This window comes from Hakea prostrata, chromosome 11, assembly GCF_041222555.1.
Source record: "Hakea prostrata isolate BN-2017 chromosome 11, UWA_Hpros_2, whole genome shotgun sequence".
In the NCBI taxonomy this organism is placed as follows: Eukaryota; Viridiplantae; Streptophyta; class Magnoliopsida; order Proteales; family Proteaceae; genus Hakea; species Hakea prostrata.
The window spans coordinates 2,057,823-2,076,272 of NC_142610.1; the positions used below are offsets into that span (position 1 = coordinate 2,057,823).

The 18,450-nt window shown below is 36.8% G+C and overlaps 1 protein-coding gene across 2 annotated transcripts; it reads left to right on the top strand.

Moving 5' to 3' along the window:
• Nucleotides 1-1,866: 1,866 nt before the first annotated feature.
• LOC148999548 (putative protein phosphatase 2C 6) lies at nt 1,867-17,095 on the top strand. Of its 2 annotated transcripts, XR_016170696.1 has the most exons (6): nt 1,867-2,519; nt 7,467-7,841; nt 7,938-8,055; nt 8,226-8,449; nt 15,569-16,232; nt 16,742-17,095. XR_016170696.1 is itself a non-coding variant. In XM_089139658.1 (5 exons), exons 1-5 carry the CDS (start codon nt 2,187-2,189, stop codon nt 16,106-16,108), a joined length of 1,590 nt encoding a protein of 529 aa, XP_088995784.1. In that variant the 5' UTR covers nt 1,867-2,186; the 3' UTR covers nt 16,109-16,735. The 2 variants fall into 2 exon arrangements, 1 of the variants encoding a protein (XP_088995784.1); XM_089139658.1 differs by lacking the exon at nt 16,742-17,095 and having other exon boundaries at nt 15,569-16,735.
• Nucleotides 17,096-18,450: the final 1,355 nt, after the last annotated feature.

The window sequence follows — 18,450 nt, forward strand, 5'->3', positions numbered from 1 at the left end:
TTTCAAAAAATAATAATAATAATAAAATAAAATAATAATAATAATAATAATAATAATAATAATAATTATTATTATTATTATTATTATTATTGGCAACCTCAATACCCAAAAAGTAGTAAAGAGGACCAAGATCTTGCACAAACGTACTCTTGGCATTTATAGCCTCAAATACCTTTCTAGGACCATCCTCTAATGATTTGATTATAGATTCATCATTTATTCCCACCATAAAATTTTATGTGTGAGCTCTCAAATATGAAGAAGTTAAATTAATTAAGGGTCTGTTTGGTTACCTGAGTCTGAAGATTTAAAAAATGTAGAGATTTTAAATCTAAAGATTTCAAATCTATGGAGTCATGGTTCATAAAATTAACTGTTAGGTTAGCCTGAATCTTTGGAATGAAATCTATAAATTTATCCTAAAAAAATATTTATGAAATTATGGTTCAAATGTTTAACACTTTTATAGTAGAGATGAAACATCCGGATTTCACCTTATACCCATAAATCTACATATTCATGTTTTTAGTGTAAAAATGTGAATCTTTAGATTTCATGAATCTAGAGATTCACACAACCAAAGTATAAATCTCCCATTTGTGAATCCAGAGATTTCAGAGATTTGAAATCTCTAGATTCATGTAACCAAACAGGCCCTAAGGTGGTTGGATAAATGAATAAAATAAGGAGAAGATGGGTTGACAAATGCTAGAGTAGTAGTTGGGGATAGAGGATTGGTTACCATAAGTTACGATCAAAGGTTAGGTTGATACCATGTTATTTTAGATTTGGTTGAATAATGGTGTGTTTTATTATTGAGAATCTTTAATACATATAAATACATGAGCAGTCAAGAGAGGAGATAGACTTTCCCCCATAAAGAAAATAACTTACCTAGAATAAAATATTACAATAAATGAGAAATCTACATAAAATAGAAAATCACAATAGAAAATCTACTTATCATAGAATATTACAACAAAATAAATTACCAAAAAATACAAGATATACATAATAATATTAGATAATAAATCCAATAAATGATTATTGGAATCCAAAAGGCGCAACATCCATACAAATCTGGTTGTGGATACAAATGTAAATTCAAAGCGTCTACTAGTATTCTAAAGCTAATTTTTTTCCCTAGAAAAAGTTGAATGTTGTTCAACTCGCTTTGGGTGCACCAAGTTCCTATCATAAAACTCAAGAATTTTTTCTTAGAAAAAACCCAGAAGAAAGTGCATGTATAAACTTTGTAACCATTTTTTTTTTGGGTAGAGTATAAAACTCTTAGATTTTATCTTGTTCTTTTTTATAAGGAAATGAATCATTCATTTATTTATGGAGGAGTGACATGTGTTCATATCTCACATTAAATGTGGGGATTAAATTAAAGAAAAAACTTTCTATTTTTTTTATTTTAAATTTAATTTCAATCATTTTATGTACGCCCCCCAACCCCCCCCCCCCCCCCAAACCCCCCCCCACCAAACCCCTAAATACTTGTTTCACCCAATATATATTTATATTACCTAATATTTTTTTTTTTGCCACCCAAGGTGAAGGGGGGGGGGTGTCACATAAGAAATGAGTAAAAAAAAATGTATATTTTTTGTAAATGGATAAGTCTGACTAAAATAAAATAAAGGTTATGTTTTAAAATGGATAATCTGACTAACCTACACGGTTGGACGTTACGTTTAAAAATGAAAAAAACCTAGACGTTATACGAGAACAGCCCAAAAAATGGTCAGCGGTCAAAAAGTGCAAAGCCGCCGAGTCAGCTGGCTCAGGTGAGGCTGTAACTGTAAGCCTGCAGAAGCATCCAGACATTTTTTGACTGCGCTGGGTTGGATATCTACACGTGCGAAGTTGAGAGGAGAAATCTGAAAACTTCGACTCTCTGAGGTTTTACTCCGAAGTGTAGGCCAAAAGTCGATATCTTGCTTTTATGGGAGTCAATGCTCAACATGGACACTCGATGCCCTAAAACTCTTTTGAGGAAGTTTCCTTAAAATCCAGAGTCTGGATTCCCTCCAAAAGTGTCAAAAGTGTTTGTGTTGATTCTGACGACCACCATAATCTCACTGATCATTTCTGTTGAAACTTGGGAGCTCATGCATTGATATCTGACTATTTTTATATCGAGGAACAGGTTTGTTGTTAGAGTCGTTTGATTTGATTTCATGGGTTCGTGCTATTCATCCCAAAGGAAGAGAGATGTAGATGAAGCTCTACACTCTTTGGCTGCATCGACTACCTTTTCTAGGAGGTGGAATTCATGGACATTGAAGAAGAACTCCAATAAGAAGAGGAAAAACAGTAGTGGTGATCCATATGCAACTTACAAAACTTCTGGTTCTGTTGATTTCTCCTTCTTCGGAAAGACAGATGCAGCTGAACAAGAGCTCCATAGGATTGCCGGGAGAATGTTCGTAAACGGTGCCAGTGACGTCGCTTGCATATTTACCCAGCAGGGAAGGAAAGGGGTCAATCAAGACGCAATGCTTGTTTGGGAGGTAACTTCTCTCTTGCTCCCGACTTTTAGGCATCTTCACTCCTGAAGTTAGGAATCTAGTCTCCCCCCTCCCCCTTAACCCCTTTGGCAGGGAAATCCACACGATTCCTGCCTTCATGTACGTAGTGCTTGATTGAAAAATGGTTTATTAAGCTGTGATAGGAATAATGGCCTTATTTTAGTTTCTTTTCTAGTAACTTTTTCCTCCCATTCACGTATTGGCATAAAGTTAACCTTTCCAGAGTTGAAGATGTTTCATAAGGAATCTCGTCCAACATTCTGGGTCCCATTCAATCATTTCACATTTGTGTCAAAGTCATGCAAATGGAATGTCAGATTAACGAAAGGGTGTTTGATAATCTCTTTTGAGTAAGTTCTATCGCATATTCGCATGTCACTTGTCGGTAGCTTTTCCAAGGTTGCTTAAACATTGATACTCTTAGATTTTTGGAGATTATTCGACGATAGATTAGGAATGAATACCAAGGGGATGCCATAAAAACAAGGTAAAAAACTGTTCATTTGGTTTACTTGATCTTACTTATTTACCCAAATTGTATTTGGATCTTCACAATTGTTAGGGATTTCCTAGCCAAGAAAGAGTCACCCATTCGAACAACACAGAATCATCAGATTCCCTTAAATGGTTAGTACTCAAGGGAACATCAGATATGTGCTTTGCGAGCAATAACATTGTGAATTACCTTAAAATTTGCGTCTGCATCTGATTTGATTGCCTTGAAGTTCTGGTTATTTCGGTGGTCTTCCTCAGTTTTAACAAGGAAGGTAGTGCTTTTTGTGTATAGGTGCACAAAGTTCTGGTGTTGATGTTCTAAAGCGTGTAATCAATTTGAAGTTTTTATGAGGCTTTGTTCAGAGGTAGTTGGCTATGGTGCATTAGATTGAGATACGGTACTTGAGGAGTGGAGTAACCTTGTTTCAGTTTGAAGGGTGTGGAAGGCTTCCAGCCTTCATTGTCTCTTAAAAACTGAAATGATAGCTGATCTTTGAGCAGTGGAAGTATTTTGGTCCGTATCTTTTGTTTCCTAATCATGGCTTTGAAGAAGGATGGTCAGAATTTTGAAAGGGACTGTTTGTTGATTGGATTTTGTTCAGATTTTTCCAAGAGGCGGCTGATATGTATGATAAAGCTGTAACTTGCATAGATCAACTAGGGGAGAAACAAGTGAGTGATGTGAAAAGATTCTTTAAGAATACCTATTATGGTATTACCTATCCATGTGAATATGCTGGTCCAAAGTTGAAATAGAACCCATGCTTTTTGTTTGATGCTAGAAACACCACTCGGATAAATATGAGGTATTGCATATAGAGATTGAGGATACAGAATCATCAGCAAAAGTATTTGTGAATAAACCTAGAAGGTAACCTGGAGTAATCTATCAGGTAACCTGGCTTTGGCTTCAAAGTGGGCTGGCAGGTAGGGAACAAGTGAAAGAAAGGCTCAAATCCTAACTAACTTACAGTTAAACTCAATTTGAACCGACTCTTTAAAGTTTTAAAAGTATAAGTATATTCCATCCCACATGACTGAATTGCTTTACTAATTAAAGAAAATTACTTGATTTAAAATTGTAACTAATGAACCCCCAAATTAATCCAGTGTATTGCATTTGGATCCTCGCCACTGTAGAGAATAGCTCTGTTCATTCAACTTTCAATCTTCTTTTCTGCACTGATTGATGTAGAATCTGGGAGAAGCAAATCAACCTCACTTGGATCAACAGGCCCAAGTCAAACCAAACCAGCCGGTCTTCTAGAAGGGCTGGATAGAGGCAAAAATCCTGTTCAGGTGAACAGTAATATGAATGGTGTCATAGCCCATGTTTGTGTCTATGAAATTATAATTAGAAGATTTGATGGAATCCATTTGCATCTGCAGCTTTCAAAGGCTGTAAACTGTATTAGATTTTCTTTAAGCTTTCTTTGGCATATTTTATTTACGTTTATGACCTATTTATGAAAGAATTTTTTTTTGGGAGTGAAAAGAAGATTCATTTAAATTTGAATCCTCTAGGAAAAGTACCTAAGTTATCTACCAGGATTGGCCAACATAAAAAAGGGTGGAGGGGAGTTCTCAACATACAAATTACATTGATCCCTTGCAGCACAAGATGCAAGGGAATCGGCTACAAAGTTCCCCTCTCTAGGAGTGTGTTGAAACCTGATTTCAGAAAACAAGGGAACCAGTTCCCAAATGTCTTGAATGATGTAATGATCTTCCAAGCACTGCTTTTCTACTGAGAATTAATAATGCTGATAACATTAAGATTGTCACCTTCAATAATTATCTTGGCAATGTTCAGCCTTGAAGCTCTTATGAGAGCTTGCCTCACCGCAAGTGCTTTGGTCACAAGAACAGATTGAGAGCCACAACCTTGAGCAAACAGAATGTCATTCGGCCTGATTAGTCTCTTCCAATGCCTCCTTAACCTGCAAGATTAGAGTTGGCAAGAAGATTATCATCGACATTAATTTTAATCCATGATCCTTCTGGGGCACTCCACTTGATTTGAGGGACATCAGCCTTGACATTGTTTCGTGACTGTGAGGTATTGAGTTCCTGAGTCATCTGCTGGGCCAAGAGAAAGGGACATCTTTTTTGGTAATGGGTCATGAGTGATAAAAAAGTTACTGCTAAACATAATACATTATATAATAAGAAATGTGTTTGGTATAGTTGGATAAATAACATATTATGTATCATCAGTTCCGTTTTGGTTTACCTTATAAGTATATATGTTGACTTTGGTTTTGGTAATTGGTTTTAGTTTGCTTTTACTGGTTTGGGATAGTTTTGGTATCCCAAAAATATTATTGAAGTGGAGATGGGAGCAAGGCGAAGGCTGAGAGAGAAAGAAGCAAGGTTTTGATCTAATTTTTGGTAGTTTTACCTACACCTCCTTAAGTATTAATTCTGTACATGTTTATTAACCCTACCTGCATAAACAAAAGTTAAAAGTTTATGGTGATGCATCATAAATAACCTTCTTACCAGAAAAAAACAAGATGTAACATAAATAACCTTGGATCTATTTATGAATTATGTTTAAGTTGATTTATTTTATGAGAAACAGGGGTCATGAATCATACCATATATACATAGGTCATAAATTTAATTGTACCAAAGAGAGCCCCGTAGTTTCTATTCTAGTTGTTTCTTAAGATTTTAAAAGTTACTCTCCATTTTAGGATTCATGCATGTGGTTCTAATTTTAGATAAGAAGTTTCTTTTTTGTTATTGCTGAAAATATTGACTAAATAACTCAGCAAAGTCTAGTTTCTATTTTAGTATGTTGGAGTTTATAATTTTCTGGGCAATCTGTGCTCTGTAAATATGTAAGGCTGTTCTCAGCCACCCAATTTTAATGAATTGATTAATAAAGCTTTTCTTTGTGTTATTCTTTTGTCCTTTCTTAAGTGATAAGAAGGGGGATAATCTTACTGTTGAGAGCTAAACACCTAGGACTGAAGGAGCCTTGCTGTCCAAAGCTAAATCCACCTATCTTTTTTTATTTTTTTATTTTAATTTTTTTATCTTCTTCACTCATTCGAACCAAGCCTGTGCTGGAGCTGCTGTGGTTGATTGAAAAAGGCCTTCACACTGAGATCAACTCCTCCGTCAAGCTGCTGCTATGTTGTACTATTGCTGTACTCCATTTGATTGAGGTGCCTGATTGAATTTTTACACTCTGATTTAGCCATACAACTTCGAGTTCTAATTCTTTCATAGTCCTGATTTTTCTCATTTGTGATGGGGCTAAGTCATCCGTGATCTTAGCTTTACATTATTGATGCCCAATAGCTTGAAGGCGTGTAAGAAAAAGGATTCCTTTCTGCACCTATTTGGATTTTGTTTTGTTTTATTTTGTTTTATTCCTTTATTATTATTATTATTATTATTTTATTATTTTTTGGTCGGGGTGTGGGGTTTAAATTTATGTGGGATCTTGATTGTCTTCCCATAGCATAAGCTGCAGCATTGAGGTGGCACAACTTAGAACCAGAATAAGCACTTTGATTCTAAGATAAATCAAGGAGGTCCGTGAGTTGTTGATGCTTCTTATCATTTTATATCCATGCAATCTAATAAAAATTAATATCCCTTAGAGTGTTGAATCTCATAATGATAAAGGTGTTGACTTCTGGATGGTAGTTGATGCAGAATTTTAAGAAGTACAGATTTTTATCAAATTTTTATTAACCAACTCCAGTTAAGTTGTAAAATGCTGAGTTTGTTGCTGCTGCTGCTGTTGTTGGGTGATGTGATTCCCCTTTATGGAACCCTTTGTTACATGGTGACTTCGTATAGCTAGTGTGGCTTAAATTCAAGGTAATCAAGGAAAAAAGTTGTACAGGTTGTTTTCCTTATTTCCTCTATACACTGCTTGAATATAGTGTATTTAGTTGAGATCAAGAAAAATAACAGATGGAATTTAAGAAACAGATTTTGTGCTGGAATTAACTTAACAGGTGATAGCTTGATGGGCTTTCTCAGAAGATTGCTGAAAGACCTATTTAGTTGGTGAAGAAATATGATGGTATCTTTGATTGCTCTGTTTTCATTATTGGATTCTTAGTTAGTACTTGGTCGTACTCTAATAATAGCTTATTATTATTATTTTTTAAAAATTGCTTTTGTGCTCCACGGGATTGTTGAAATGGTTTTCACCCAATGGTGTTTGTTGGGTTGATACTTCCAACATTTAGTGATACTGTATTTGTTTAGTATTATGGCTAGGTAACCTGTGTATGTCGACGATTTATTTAATCATTACGATTTATTGAATCGGCTTAATTAACCTAAAAGTATTAAATGTTTTGGGAGTGAACAAAATTTTTCTGTATATTTCCATGTTGTCCATTACGTTTTCATGCAAATGTTATCTTCCTGTAATGATGATTTGGTTTGGGCTCATCATACCAGAATTTCAGTTCAAGAAGTGATACAATCTTTTGTGGAGTATTTGATGGTCATGGCCCATATGGCCATATGGTTGCAAAGAAAGTTCGAGATTCTCTTCCCCTCAAGCTGAGCTCGCTGTGGAAAGTTAACTCCTGTAGCGATCAAAGCAGAAGTGGTCCTGAAAGCATGAATTCAGAGGAAACAGCATCTTTTTGTATTGACGAGGAATGGTGTGAATCCTATGATGTTAATGATGATAATGAGTTTCCTGAGACGTATCTGCCTTTGAAACAGTCTCTTTTAAAAGTTTTCAAGTTAATGGATAAGGAATTAAAGATGCATCCAGCAATTGATTGCTTCTGCAGTGGAACTACTGCTGTAACTTTGATAAAACAGGCAAGAAACATCCCAATGTTCTAGAACTGCATTTTTATCATCTTACATCTCACAAATTTTTGGGCGATGACAGAACATACAAATGTGAATCTCTAGGGTCAGGATCTTTTACTTGGAAATCTAGGAGACTCAAGAGCAGTACTTGGGACAAGAGATGAGGAGAACAATTTGGCTGCTGTGCAATTGACTGTGGACTTGAAGCCCAACCTTCCAGGTACGTATCTTCTCTGTGAAATAACCTCTTATTCTTCTTTTTGAGAAGGATTCTATAACTAGTTTGAGACTTCTCAGTTTCAAGTGCAATTAGTTTCCTTAGAATTAGTCCATCAAGTTTCAACCTTTGCCATATTTTCTATTTATGGAACTTCTGGTTTGTATATATAGGGGAAGCCGCAAGGATTCAACAATGCAAAGGAAGAGTCTTTGCCTTGCAAGATGAGCCGGAGGTTGCACGAGTTTGGTTACCAAACAATGACTCACCAGGCTTAGCAATGGCTAGAGCTTTTGGGGACTTTTGCTTAAAGGATTTTGGTTTGATTTCTGTTCCAGATGTTTGTTATCGTCGTCTTACTGAGAAAGATGAATTCATCGTTCTTGCCACTGATGGGGTATATTTCTTGTCTAGTATTTCAGTTAATGTGCTTTATATACATACATATGTGCATGGAAGGAGACCTGGTGAAATATCTCGCATTTTCACCAAGGTGAGACGAGATGACAATTGACAATCAGAACCCTGGTTTACCTCAACTTGATTGAGACATCAGATATCTCGGTCTTGTCTTTTTATCTTGGTCATATCTAGTATATCTTGAGTCTCAATAATATCTCGGTTACCTTGGTCATATCTTAGATAGTTCTCGATCAAGTCTTGGTGATCTTGTAATATCTTGGATATCTCGACCAGACCGTGTACCTTGGACTTTTATTGTAATTTTATGCTTCCCACTCAAATCTGGTTTTGATTTCAACTGAAGAAAATTCAGTCACCGAGATCTCACCCCAGCTTGCTCTTTTGAGGGAGCGATTTGGGCATCGAGATCGAGATTTTGATCTATGCCTGTGTTCAGTCGGCACCTTCGGATATGTGATTGATGCTATGTGTTTTATATCATAAATAAATGGTTTATGTTGCATTTTGTTGGGTTTGTCCCAAATCTGGAGCCCAATATGATGCATGTTTCGTTTTATTGGGATTATCCCCAATGTGGAGCGGAATACAAGGCATGTTTCAGAAACTTAGGTGATCTTGACCTAGCATCAATATTAATGATTCCGTCTTAACAATTAATATTATCATGTTTTCTTAAACCTTATTTTTGGAGTTCTTGGGATCTAAAGTTAAAATACCTTGGCCAATTAAAGAAATGCACAAGTATATAGTGGTCAGATCATGTGAGTTTTGTTCTACTTGTTTCTTGGATGCCCATATTGCAAGGTCTTGATCCTCCTATCACGGTAGAATTGGTAAGTACCCCCAATGGGCATGACGTCGTGTTTGTAACTCCCATTTAATTATTTAAGTTTTTTTCCTATTTGTGCGGACACCCATGGGTACCTTATAATACCTTTTCAGTATTGTAGATTTACTCTGCTTTTGCCCTTACCTACTTGAGTTTTTGGGTATGGGGTTGTAACATAGAATTAGAGCTTAAAGCCTTTGTGGTGTGTTTTTGACAAAGAAGAGTGGTGAAGGCTAAGAGGGGTGGGAAACTTGTCATTGCTTCAACAAATAACAAAACATGTGATTGTTTGGATAGATGAGGTGAGAATGAATTGTGTTGCATATCTTCTCTAGAAGCACTTCTCTTGTTTAGTGGCCTCTTCAAGAGATTTCTTTTCCTGGATATAATCCACGATGTTAGCTTTGGGGTAGACTTTTTTGGTTCTGGCTTAGACTTTCTCGTTCAATTTTGGGGTAGATTTTCTTGTTCTGTTTTAGACCTTTTTGGTTCAGTTTTTGGGCTGTAATTCTGATTTACAGCAAAGAATTTCTCTGGTTTGGTCTCGATTCTGGTTTTCTATCTCCTTTTATTACTGTCCACTTTTATTATCTGTCTCTGACCTTTGGGGAGTTGAGACTGTATAGATTTTTGGAATTATTGGAGAAACATCTGAACCTAAAGCTACCATGACTGAAGTTGTATCCTCGTCCTTCTACCACTTGACTGAATAGAAACTAGAAGGTGCTTTTAATTTCCACTAATGGAAGACTATAGTTTTTTTGTTCTTTCTGGACAGAGACAACAGGACCACTTGACTGAATTTGCCCCCAAAGGAGATATGGATTGGGTAGTCATTAGTGCACGTATTCTAGGACATATATTTAATTCCATGGCTGACAATATTGTGGATCTTCTAACTCACCTAGATACTGTGAAAGATTTGTGGTAGTATTTAGACATGTCGTACTCAGGTCAAAATGATAGGTTTAGGATATATTAGTTGTCTCAAGAGTTGTATAGGGTAGACAGATAATGTAGACCCCTAAACCAGTATTTTCCTAATTTTAAGATGCATGAAGAATCGAAGTCCATATTACCCATCTCTTTTGATGTAAAAACAATGCAATAACATAGGGAACAACTTGTGGTGATGGGTTTCTTGGGAATCTAGGAAAGGAATTTTAATCTGTTTGAGCTAGATTTTGGGAGGAGATCAAGTTCCCACTTTAGCTAACAATTTCTCATGGGTTCTCCGGGTGGCAAAGGGGAATTCTCATGACATTGCACCAGAAGATATTTCTGCATTTGCAACCTTTAAACCCAGTCGAGGTTCTTCAGGAGGATAAAATACAGGAAATAATCGTGAAAATTTTTCTGGTATGAGCGTTGGTCTCTCATGCCCCTGCTGAAAGTTCTGGACATCCTAAGACTTGCCATCATTGTGGGAAAGTTGGACATATTCATGGATTCTGTTAGAAGCTACATGGAGAACAATCACAGCTGTATATTGCTATTACTGCTTAATCAGAGCTTGCCCCTATCCCCACACAGCCTGAGTTGAAGACAGTGAAGATTTCAGAGGCCGCCTACCTGTGATTTTCACAGTTTCACGCAGCCTACTCTCAAGCACCAATGGCTACTTTCGTCTAGATATGTAATGCACAAGATGTTTGTTTCCACATCCTGCCCTTAGATTATTGATTCAGGGGCATCTGAACATATGACTGGTAGTCCCTGTATCTTTTCTTCATTTTCTCCATCTTCATCCATGGTCACTCTAGCTAATTGATCCCATGCCAACATTAAAGGCGCAGGAACCATTTCACTTACCACCTCTTTGTCACTATCCTCCATTTTATATTTACCTCATTTCCAATTTACTTGTTATCTGTTCTTACATTCACTACGACATACAATTGCTCTGGCACCTTTTTTCTTGGCTATTGCCTTTTTTTGGATCCTTCAACAAAGTAGACGATTGGTAGAGGCTGGGAATTTAGGGGATTGTACCTGTTTGAAAACTCCACCTGTGTGGCTTGTTTGGGCATCTCCCAACCTCCCCAAATTCACTGTCATTTGGGTCATCCCTCTGTGGATAACTTTAAATACTTAAAATAGTCATTTTCATCCTATTTTTAATCTATCTTGTGAGTCATGTTAGTTTTGGAAACTCCAAGTGTGTCAGTTATCCTCCCCGTTTTCTGACCTGCCCTCTTCTTTTTGTCCATTCTGATGTTTGGGGACCATGTCCTATTTTATCCACTTTGGGTTTTACATATTTGTTTACCTTTGTAGATGATTATTTGAGGGTTACTTGGATTTATTTAACAAATCTCGTTTGGATTTATTTAACAAAATCTCGTTCTGAATTATTTAATATTTTTGTGGTTTTATTGTTGAACCATAGATCCAATTTGAAACATGGTTAAATTCTTTGCAGTGATAATGTGAATGAATACTTCTCTGCACCCTTCAGACCATTATAATCATTAATGGGAGTCTTCACTCGTCCTTGTGTGTTGACACCCCTAAACGAATTTGTTTTGCCATATGGAAGAATCGTCATTTAGTGGAGGTTACTCGCTCTTTATTGTTTGAAATATGAGTACCTAAAGCCTTTTTGAGGTGACTTAGTGCTTATTGCTTGTTACTTGGTCATCTGAATGCCTTCCTCTTGAAAGGTCGTATACCCTACTTCATGTTATTTCCCTCTCTTTCTCTGTTTGCTTTGCCTCTTTGTGCTTTTGGATGTGTTTGTTTTGTTCGTGTCATCGTCCTTGTGTCTCCAAGCTAGATCCTCGATCCCATGAATGTATTTTTGTAGGGTGTTCCTGTACCCATAAAGGATACTGTTATTACTCATTTGTGTTATGAAAATATTTTGTCACTGCTGACATTTTGTTTTTCAAAAATGCCCCTTTCTTTACTAACCTGCTAAATGTTTGTAATTCTGATTCTGATTTTCCTGTTAGCATCTTCTATGTCAGGGGTTCCATCACCACCTTCTCCACTCACTTTGTCTGAGATCACTATTGTTTATCATAGGCGTCCAAAGACAGTTACAGTCCCTTCCCCTTCGGTCGCCCCACTAGCTTCTCCTTCATTGGAAGATATGACTGTCATCCCACCACCTCTCGTCCCTTTTTTAGGTCTTGATGTCCTGATTGCACTTCATAAATGTACTCGGAGTTGTGTAAACATATGATGTCTAATTCTGTTTTGTACTCTAACCTTTCTCCTCACTTTTATGCTTGTTTATCTATGGTTAAAATCATTCTCTCCCAAATCTTCTTAGAGGCATTGGTCAGTCCTGGGTTGTTTGCTGCTATGTATGATGAGTTGTGTTCCATTGGAGAAAACCAGACTTGGGATTTGGTCCCTTTACCAGGAGGAAAGACTGCCTCTGGATGTCATTGGGTATTAGCAGTCAAAGTCAATCCTGATTGCAACCTTGCACGTCTGAAGGCTCAGCTTGTGGCTGAGGGATCTGCTTTGGTTTATGGTATCGACTAGTTTGACACCTTCTCCCTGGTGGCTAAACTTACTTCTTGTCAGATTTTGGTATCCCTAGCTGCTACTTTCTATTGGCCGTTATATTTGCTTGATGTGAAGATTGCCTGTCTTCATTGTGATCCCTAGGCGGAATTCTATACGGAGTGACTTCCAGGATTTGTTGCTTAGGAGGAGAGTGGTTTTGTTTTTAAATTCAAGAAATTTCTATATGGGCTGAAGCAATCACCTAGAGCATTGGTTTTATTGATGAGTCTCCTATGTCACTTTGGTGTGATAATCAGGCAGCTATTCATATAGCATCAAAGTCTGTGTTTCATGCGCACAAAGCACATTTGAATTGACTGCCATTTTATTTGTGAGAATCTACAGGAAGGATTGATGTCTCCTAGCCATGTTCATACAGAGAGCAATTAGCATATATGTTCATCAAGTCATCGGGAAGTGCAAGAGTTGTTTATATTTGTAACAAGCTCAGCATGAAAAACATATATGCTCCAGCTTGAGGAGAAGCTTTGGAAGGACAAAGTAGGTATAAAAAATATCCGTTAGGAACTAATTCTCAATGGAGGTAGCTTGGCCCCTAGGTAGGATTCCTCATTCTTATTTTATTTTTCAGTTTGTTTTGATTTTGTTATTCCAATAAACTTTGTCCTTGAACCTATAAATACAGCTAAAAGTGTTGTGGGTCTTCATTGATTTTGAGAAGCTCCACAGCCTTGTCGTGGAACATCTTCCCTTCTTAAAACTGAATCCAACTTACATGGGCATCCTGCTGTCACTATGTCGGCCCCCAAACCCCCCCTAAAAAAAGTGAAAAGAAAAGAAAATACTCCTTGTGGAGTCACTGTGACAACTGTGGTGAACAGTGCACACAAATAAGCGCTTGGCGCTGAACATTGGTGCAGTCCAATTGTAATCGATGGAGTAAATTACTTTTTTTTTTTTTTTGGGTGAATAAAATGAAGTCAATTACTTGGCTGTCCAATGGTTTTGATTCTTGTCACTAACCCTCATTCATATCATTGATTAGATCCAAATAGTTTTGATTTTCTTGGACATGCCAAATAAGTTATTGTCTGGTCAGGTGGGACCCTTCTTTCCCACTCCATTCATTTGAGTTTATTTGTCTCCTCATTGCTTCCTTTCTTTCCTATATAATTCCACTCACCATCTCCATTTCCTCTCTCACTAAATTCCCACCCCTCAAAGTGTATATTTCATGATTTTCTTTCCTTTGCTTTCTTTGACCAAACCCATGTGTGGGACCCACACTCACAAGTTCCCCATTCTTTTTATCTGTCAAAAAAGCACACCATAGGGACAAACCTCTAAGTTTGAGTTTCCCCACAAACCTTGCACAGATGCTGTAAATTGTTGTTTCAGATGCATTTAGTTGTCCCTAAGACTTTCTTCCACAGAAATTTGGTGATTTGGCCAAAAATACCAATTCTGGGTTTCTTTTTTATTATTTTTATTATTATTATTATTTTTAATTTTATTTTAACGCGCAGGGGAGGGGTGGTTTGGAGTTTTCCCTCTAACTTGTGAAACCGCTTGAAACTCACGAATTTGTATCAGAATAATGCTATATAATTTATATTCACTGTTTTGGGTCATTTCGGTCAATGCGATATTGAAACCAACTCTAAACAAAAATTTTGGAAACTGCAAATTTCAGTCAGAATTCTCCATGACTAGCAAGTGCTCTGTTGCTGCCACATCTATGCTCTAGTGGCTTCATACTCCCTTGGTTATTCTCCTGCCCTTGTTGCCGTCATGGCTGTGCTCCCATGACGTTGTGCACGGTTGTTTATTCTTATTCATGTTGGTATCTGCCTCTAACGTGCATTTTGTCTTGAGCTTGTCCAGGCTTTTCTTTCTTCTTCCATGACCCAAATATCAAACAATGATCGGTGCTAAGATGGGGATCGGGTGTTTGATCTCTGGTAAATGTGAGGTTTCTTGTGTTGTGTTTTTTGTGCACTTGTGTGCCACACATGTGGCACTGGCACCTGATGGTGTCATGTGCAGAGATTGTATGTATTGGGCAGGTGTTATTGATGTACATCGTATCCACCTTAATTTATTAGTTACAGAAGTGTTAAAAATCTTAACAGACAATTTAGATAGTGTTCTGGAAAAGAGGTGTTATTCAAGTGTCAACAACCTTTAAATAAAAGTTTTAGTTACTAGTTGATTTGTTGATCTTCTGGTTGTTCCAACAAACTTAATTAAAAAAAAAAAAAGGGTGCCCTGTTATCTTACTGCGATCTCTTTGGGTGATGAGTAGGCTATCTTTCTTGTACACAATCTAATTGTTGGTTTATTTGTACCAAAAATTATTGTTGGCTTCTTTTCCAAAGTATATTGGTATCCTTTTGAACATGACATAAAGTTGCTGAACCTTGTTTCTGGGCCTGTTTATGAACTGATATAAAAACATGCATGGTACTTGTTTACTTGTTGGAGATCTGAAACCAAAGGTAGCATCATCCTTGAAACATGGACCAAGTCCCTGAACTTTCTTATCTGATAGTGTATTTTGTTATATGATTTTTTCCTTGCTGCTTCATGTTGTAGGACTTGCCAATTAATCATGCTGAGAGTAATTAGACTATCTTTATCTTGTTGGCTGGCTTTTTATTATTTTTTTTTTTTTTTTATTTTTTTAATTGTAGATGAATCGTTAAACTCATTGCCTTGTGGTCTGCAGTTACTTCTCTTCATCTGGATTTTTAAGTTAAGAAAGTGGTTTTATATTTTATATAGGTCTGGGATGTTCTCTCAAACAAGGAAGTTGTGGATATAGTGGCTGCATCCCCATGTCGAGCTTCAGCAGCCAGGGCACTTGTGGATTGTGCAGTTCGAGCGTGGAAGCTCAAGTTCCCTACTTCTAGGAGTGATGATTGTGCTGTTGTCTGTCTCTTTTTGGAGCCACCGTCTTTTGCTAGTAATACACAAGAGAAGTCTGGTTCAGCAAATGCATCTCAGGAGGTTGTGAAGCCAATAGACATAGAAACAGGCGATGGCATTTGTCAGAATTCAAGCCTTGATAGTGATAGTGCCAATGGTCCTGTGCTTCAGAGATTTGCAGTACAGGGCTCAGATGAAATTGTTCCTGTTCTGGAGTCAATGGAAGAAAAACATCCAGAGAGGTGTTCCTCTGCAAGGAGTCTTGCTGAGTGCATTTCAACTCCAGAGGATGAGGAGTGGGCAGCTCTTGAAGGTGTTACAAGGGTGAATAGTTTGCTTAACCTTCCCAGGTTCCTTTCTGGGAATAGGACAGCCAATTGGAAGAAGTGGTTGTGAAAACAGATGGTCATGGTGCTCAGTTTTATGCTAAGCTGGACAGTCAAAAGTCATCATGAAGATCATTCATTCTCCAACCAATTACCGCAATCTGTTGTAAATTACGAACAAATCCCATCATAAGGTAAAGCATCAATGTATAAATGACTGCTAACTACTGTGATTGGTGGCTTTTTCTTATGGTCATTAATAAGGTTGTAGCTGTTTAGATCATTTATAGATGATAATTTTGGTTCTCCCATAGAATTGTCTTCTGGCATTTGGCGGATGTTTTTCCTTCAATAGAGGTGAAGGGAATCCCATAAAACTACTACTAGTAGGTGCCCGTTCATCCGCTGACATTTGACAAAGCAACTGGTTGATGAAGTTAGGTTTTCAGTGGACTTATTTCCCCCTTTTCCCTACCTCAACAATTTGAATGAATGCCTTTTTGCAAGATCTGATCGCCTAACTTTTTAAGGATTGGATTGATGCTCTTTAGTGTATGATATATGCTGGCAGAAATGGTTGTTTACTTGGGAGCTGCTCAGGAATTTTGCTTCCTGTCACAATTACTGTTCATTGTATACTTGCTGCAATCCTGTTCAAGTGTACTGTGTAGATTAATGTGGATGCTCTGCATATGTTGTCCAGGTCCCTCAAGAATCAGGGGAGTATTTTGAGATATCCTTGGCAGGTATCGTTTCGGTTTCTCTGTCTATGTTGAAAGTTGGAACCTCTTATGCTTTGGTACATGTGGTTCATGGGGAAGGCTCCACCTGCATGTTGAAGATAATCTGATTGTAGTTCATTTTCTTCAAGTAAATGTTTCTGAGATTCCATGGTCATTCAAGTCTGTGAATTCAGCGTTTGAACAACACATAAAGTTTTGGGTACCTTAACATCTACTAGAAACTTGAGGGAAATAAAATCCTTACTTTGTTCTTCCTGCCCATTTTCTTCTTTGAACTAGTATCACTTGAAACCAGAGTAGGAAGAATACTCTAGATTCTTCTATCTCTAGTATTAATTATACAAATACACAATGGATACCATAATGCTTGGGAAGCTCGTTTCTTGGACGAAGAGATCTGAAAATGAGTCCAGGATTTTTCTGTGATAGGCACTTCATTTTGCTGTATGATCTTGGTACAAAACCCTAGTCTTAGAATCAATTAGTTGTTTTTTACAAAACCTCTTAATTCAGACTGAATTTTAAAGATGATATTATGTGATATTCAACTGATAATATAAGCAACTATATCAATTATCATAGAACACTTATTAATTGCAATGGAATAATGATGCGTATGTCAAAACAGGTTTCTTACCCCCTCCAAAAAAAAAAAAGGTTTATGATCATTTTAGCAACCTCAATTTTGATTGATTCAGTTTTGCAAAGACCATGGTCTGATGGTATGGGATGAAGCACTCAAATACTTTATTATTATGGAAAAGTATAAATTGTTATGTTAAACCAAATGGTAAGATATTTCTTCCTTTATTTTCATTTATCTGGGTTTTCGATTTGAAAAGGGGAAATTTTCAGCGGCATCCTTAAGTTTTCTTCTAATATTAGTGCCAGCTTTTAAGTTATTCACTTTATTAATCAGACCTCTTATTATTATTTTTTTAATTTTTTTTGGTTTGCCTACCCCGGTTTATTAACCAATGGTTCAACCTGCGTCGCACACCTAGCTGTGGTGGGTGGTGAGTCTCCCAGCGGGGATTTTTTGCATCCACAAAGATTCGATACCGGAAACTTGCTTAAGCGAACTAAGTTGCTTACCACTTGAACCAACTCCCGTTGGTTGTTATTACTATTTACTAAAACTGTTAGTCTTAGTTAGTTTTAATTATTAATTATTTATTTTAATTATCCTCATATTTTAAGGGAAAAAGATGGAAAATTTTTAATTATTTATTATTTATTTTAATTATCCTCATATTTTAAGGGAAAAAGATGGAAAATTTCTCTTAATTTTGAGGGAAGTTTGATGGTGGTTCTAAAGATTCTCCTTTAAGAAAGTAAGTGTCAATGGTCAACTGATCTGTGCTGGTCAAATTTACATTCAGCAAGTCAATCTTGCAATTTACTTTTGCTTATTGTTGTAAAAAAATTCCCGTTAAGTCACCCAACTCTGTCCCTAATCGATGGTTTAACTAACAAAGTTGGGGAAGGAGTGCAATTTCAATTTGCAGCGTAAGAGCACCTATAATCATAATAGGATGGAACAAAAAATCTAGTACTATATCCTACTCAAATGAGATAATCGTTCATATCAACGAAAAATAACACACCAATCGAGCTATTTGCTATATGGTATGCCAGCCATTAATACCAGGCTGAGGCTTACCCTAAC

What these genes read in the sequence shown, in the direction of transcription:
- LOC148999548 (XM_089139658.1), top strand. Translation starts at nt 2,187, where the DNA reads ATGGGTTCGTGCTATTCATCCCAAAGGAAGAGAGATGTAGATGAAGCT. An exon ending in ACGCAATGCTTGTTTGGGAG is followed by an intron (nt 2,520 to 7,466) that starts GTAACTTCTCTC and finishes TCATCATACCAG; the next exon opens with AATTTCAGTTCAAGAAGTGA. An exon ending in CTGTAACTTTGATAAAACAG is followed by an intron (nt 7,842 to 7,937) that starts GCAAGAAACATC and finishes GTGAATCTCTAG; the next exon opens with GGTCAGGATCTTTTACTTGG.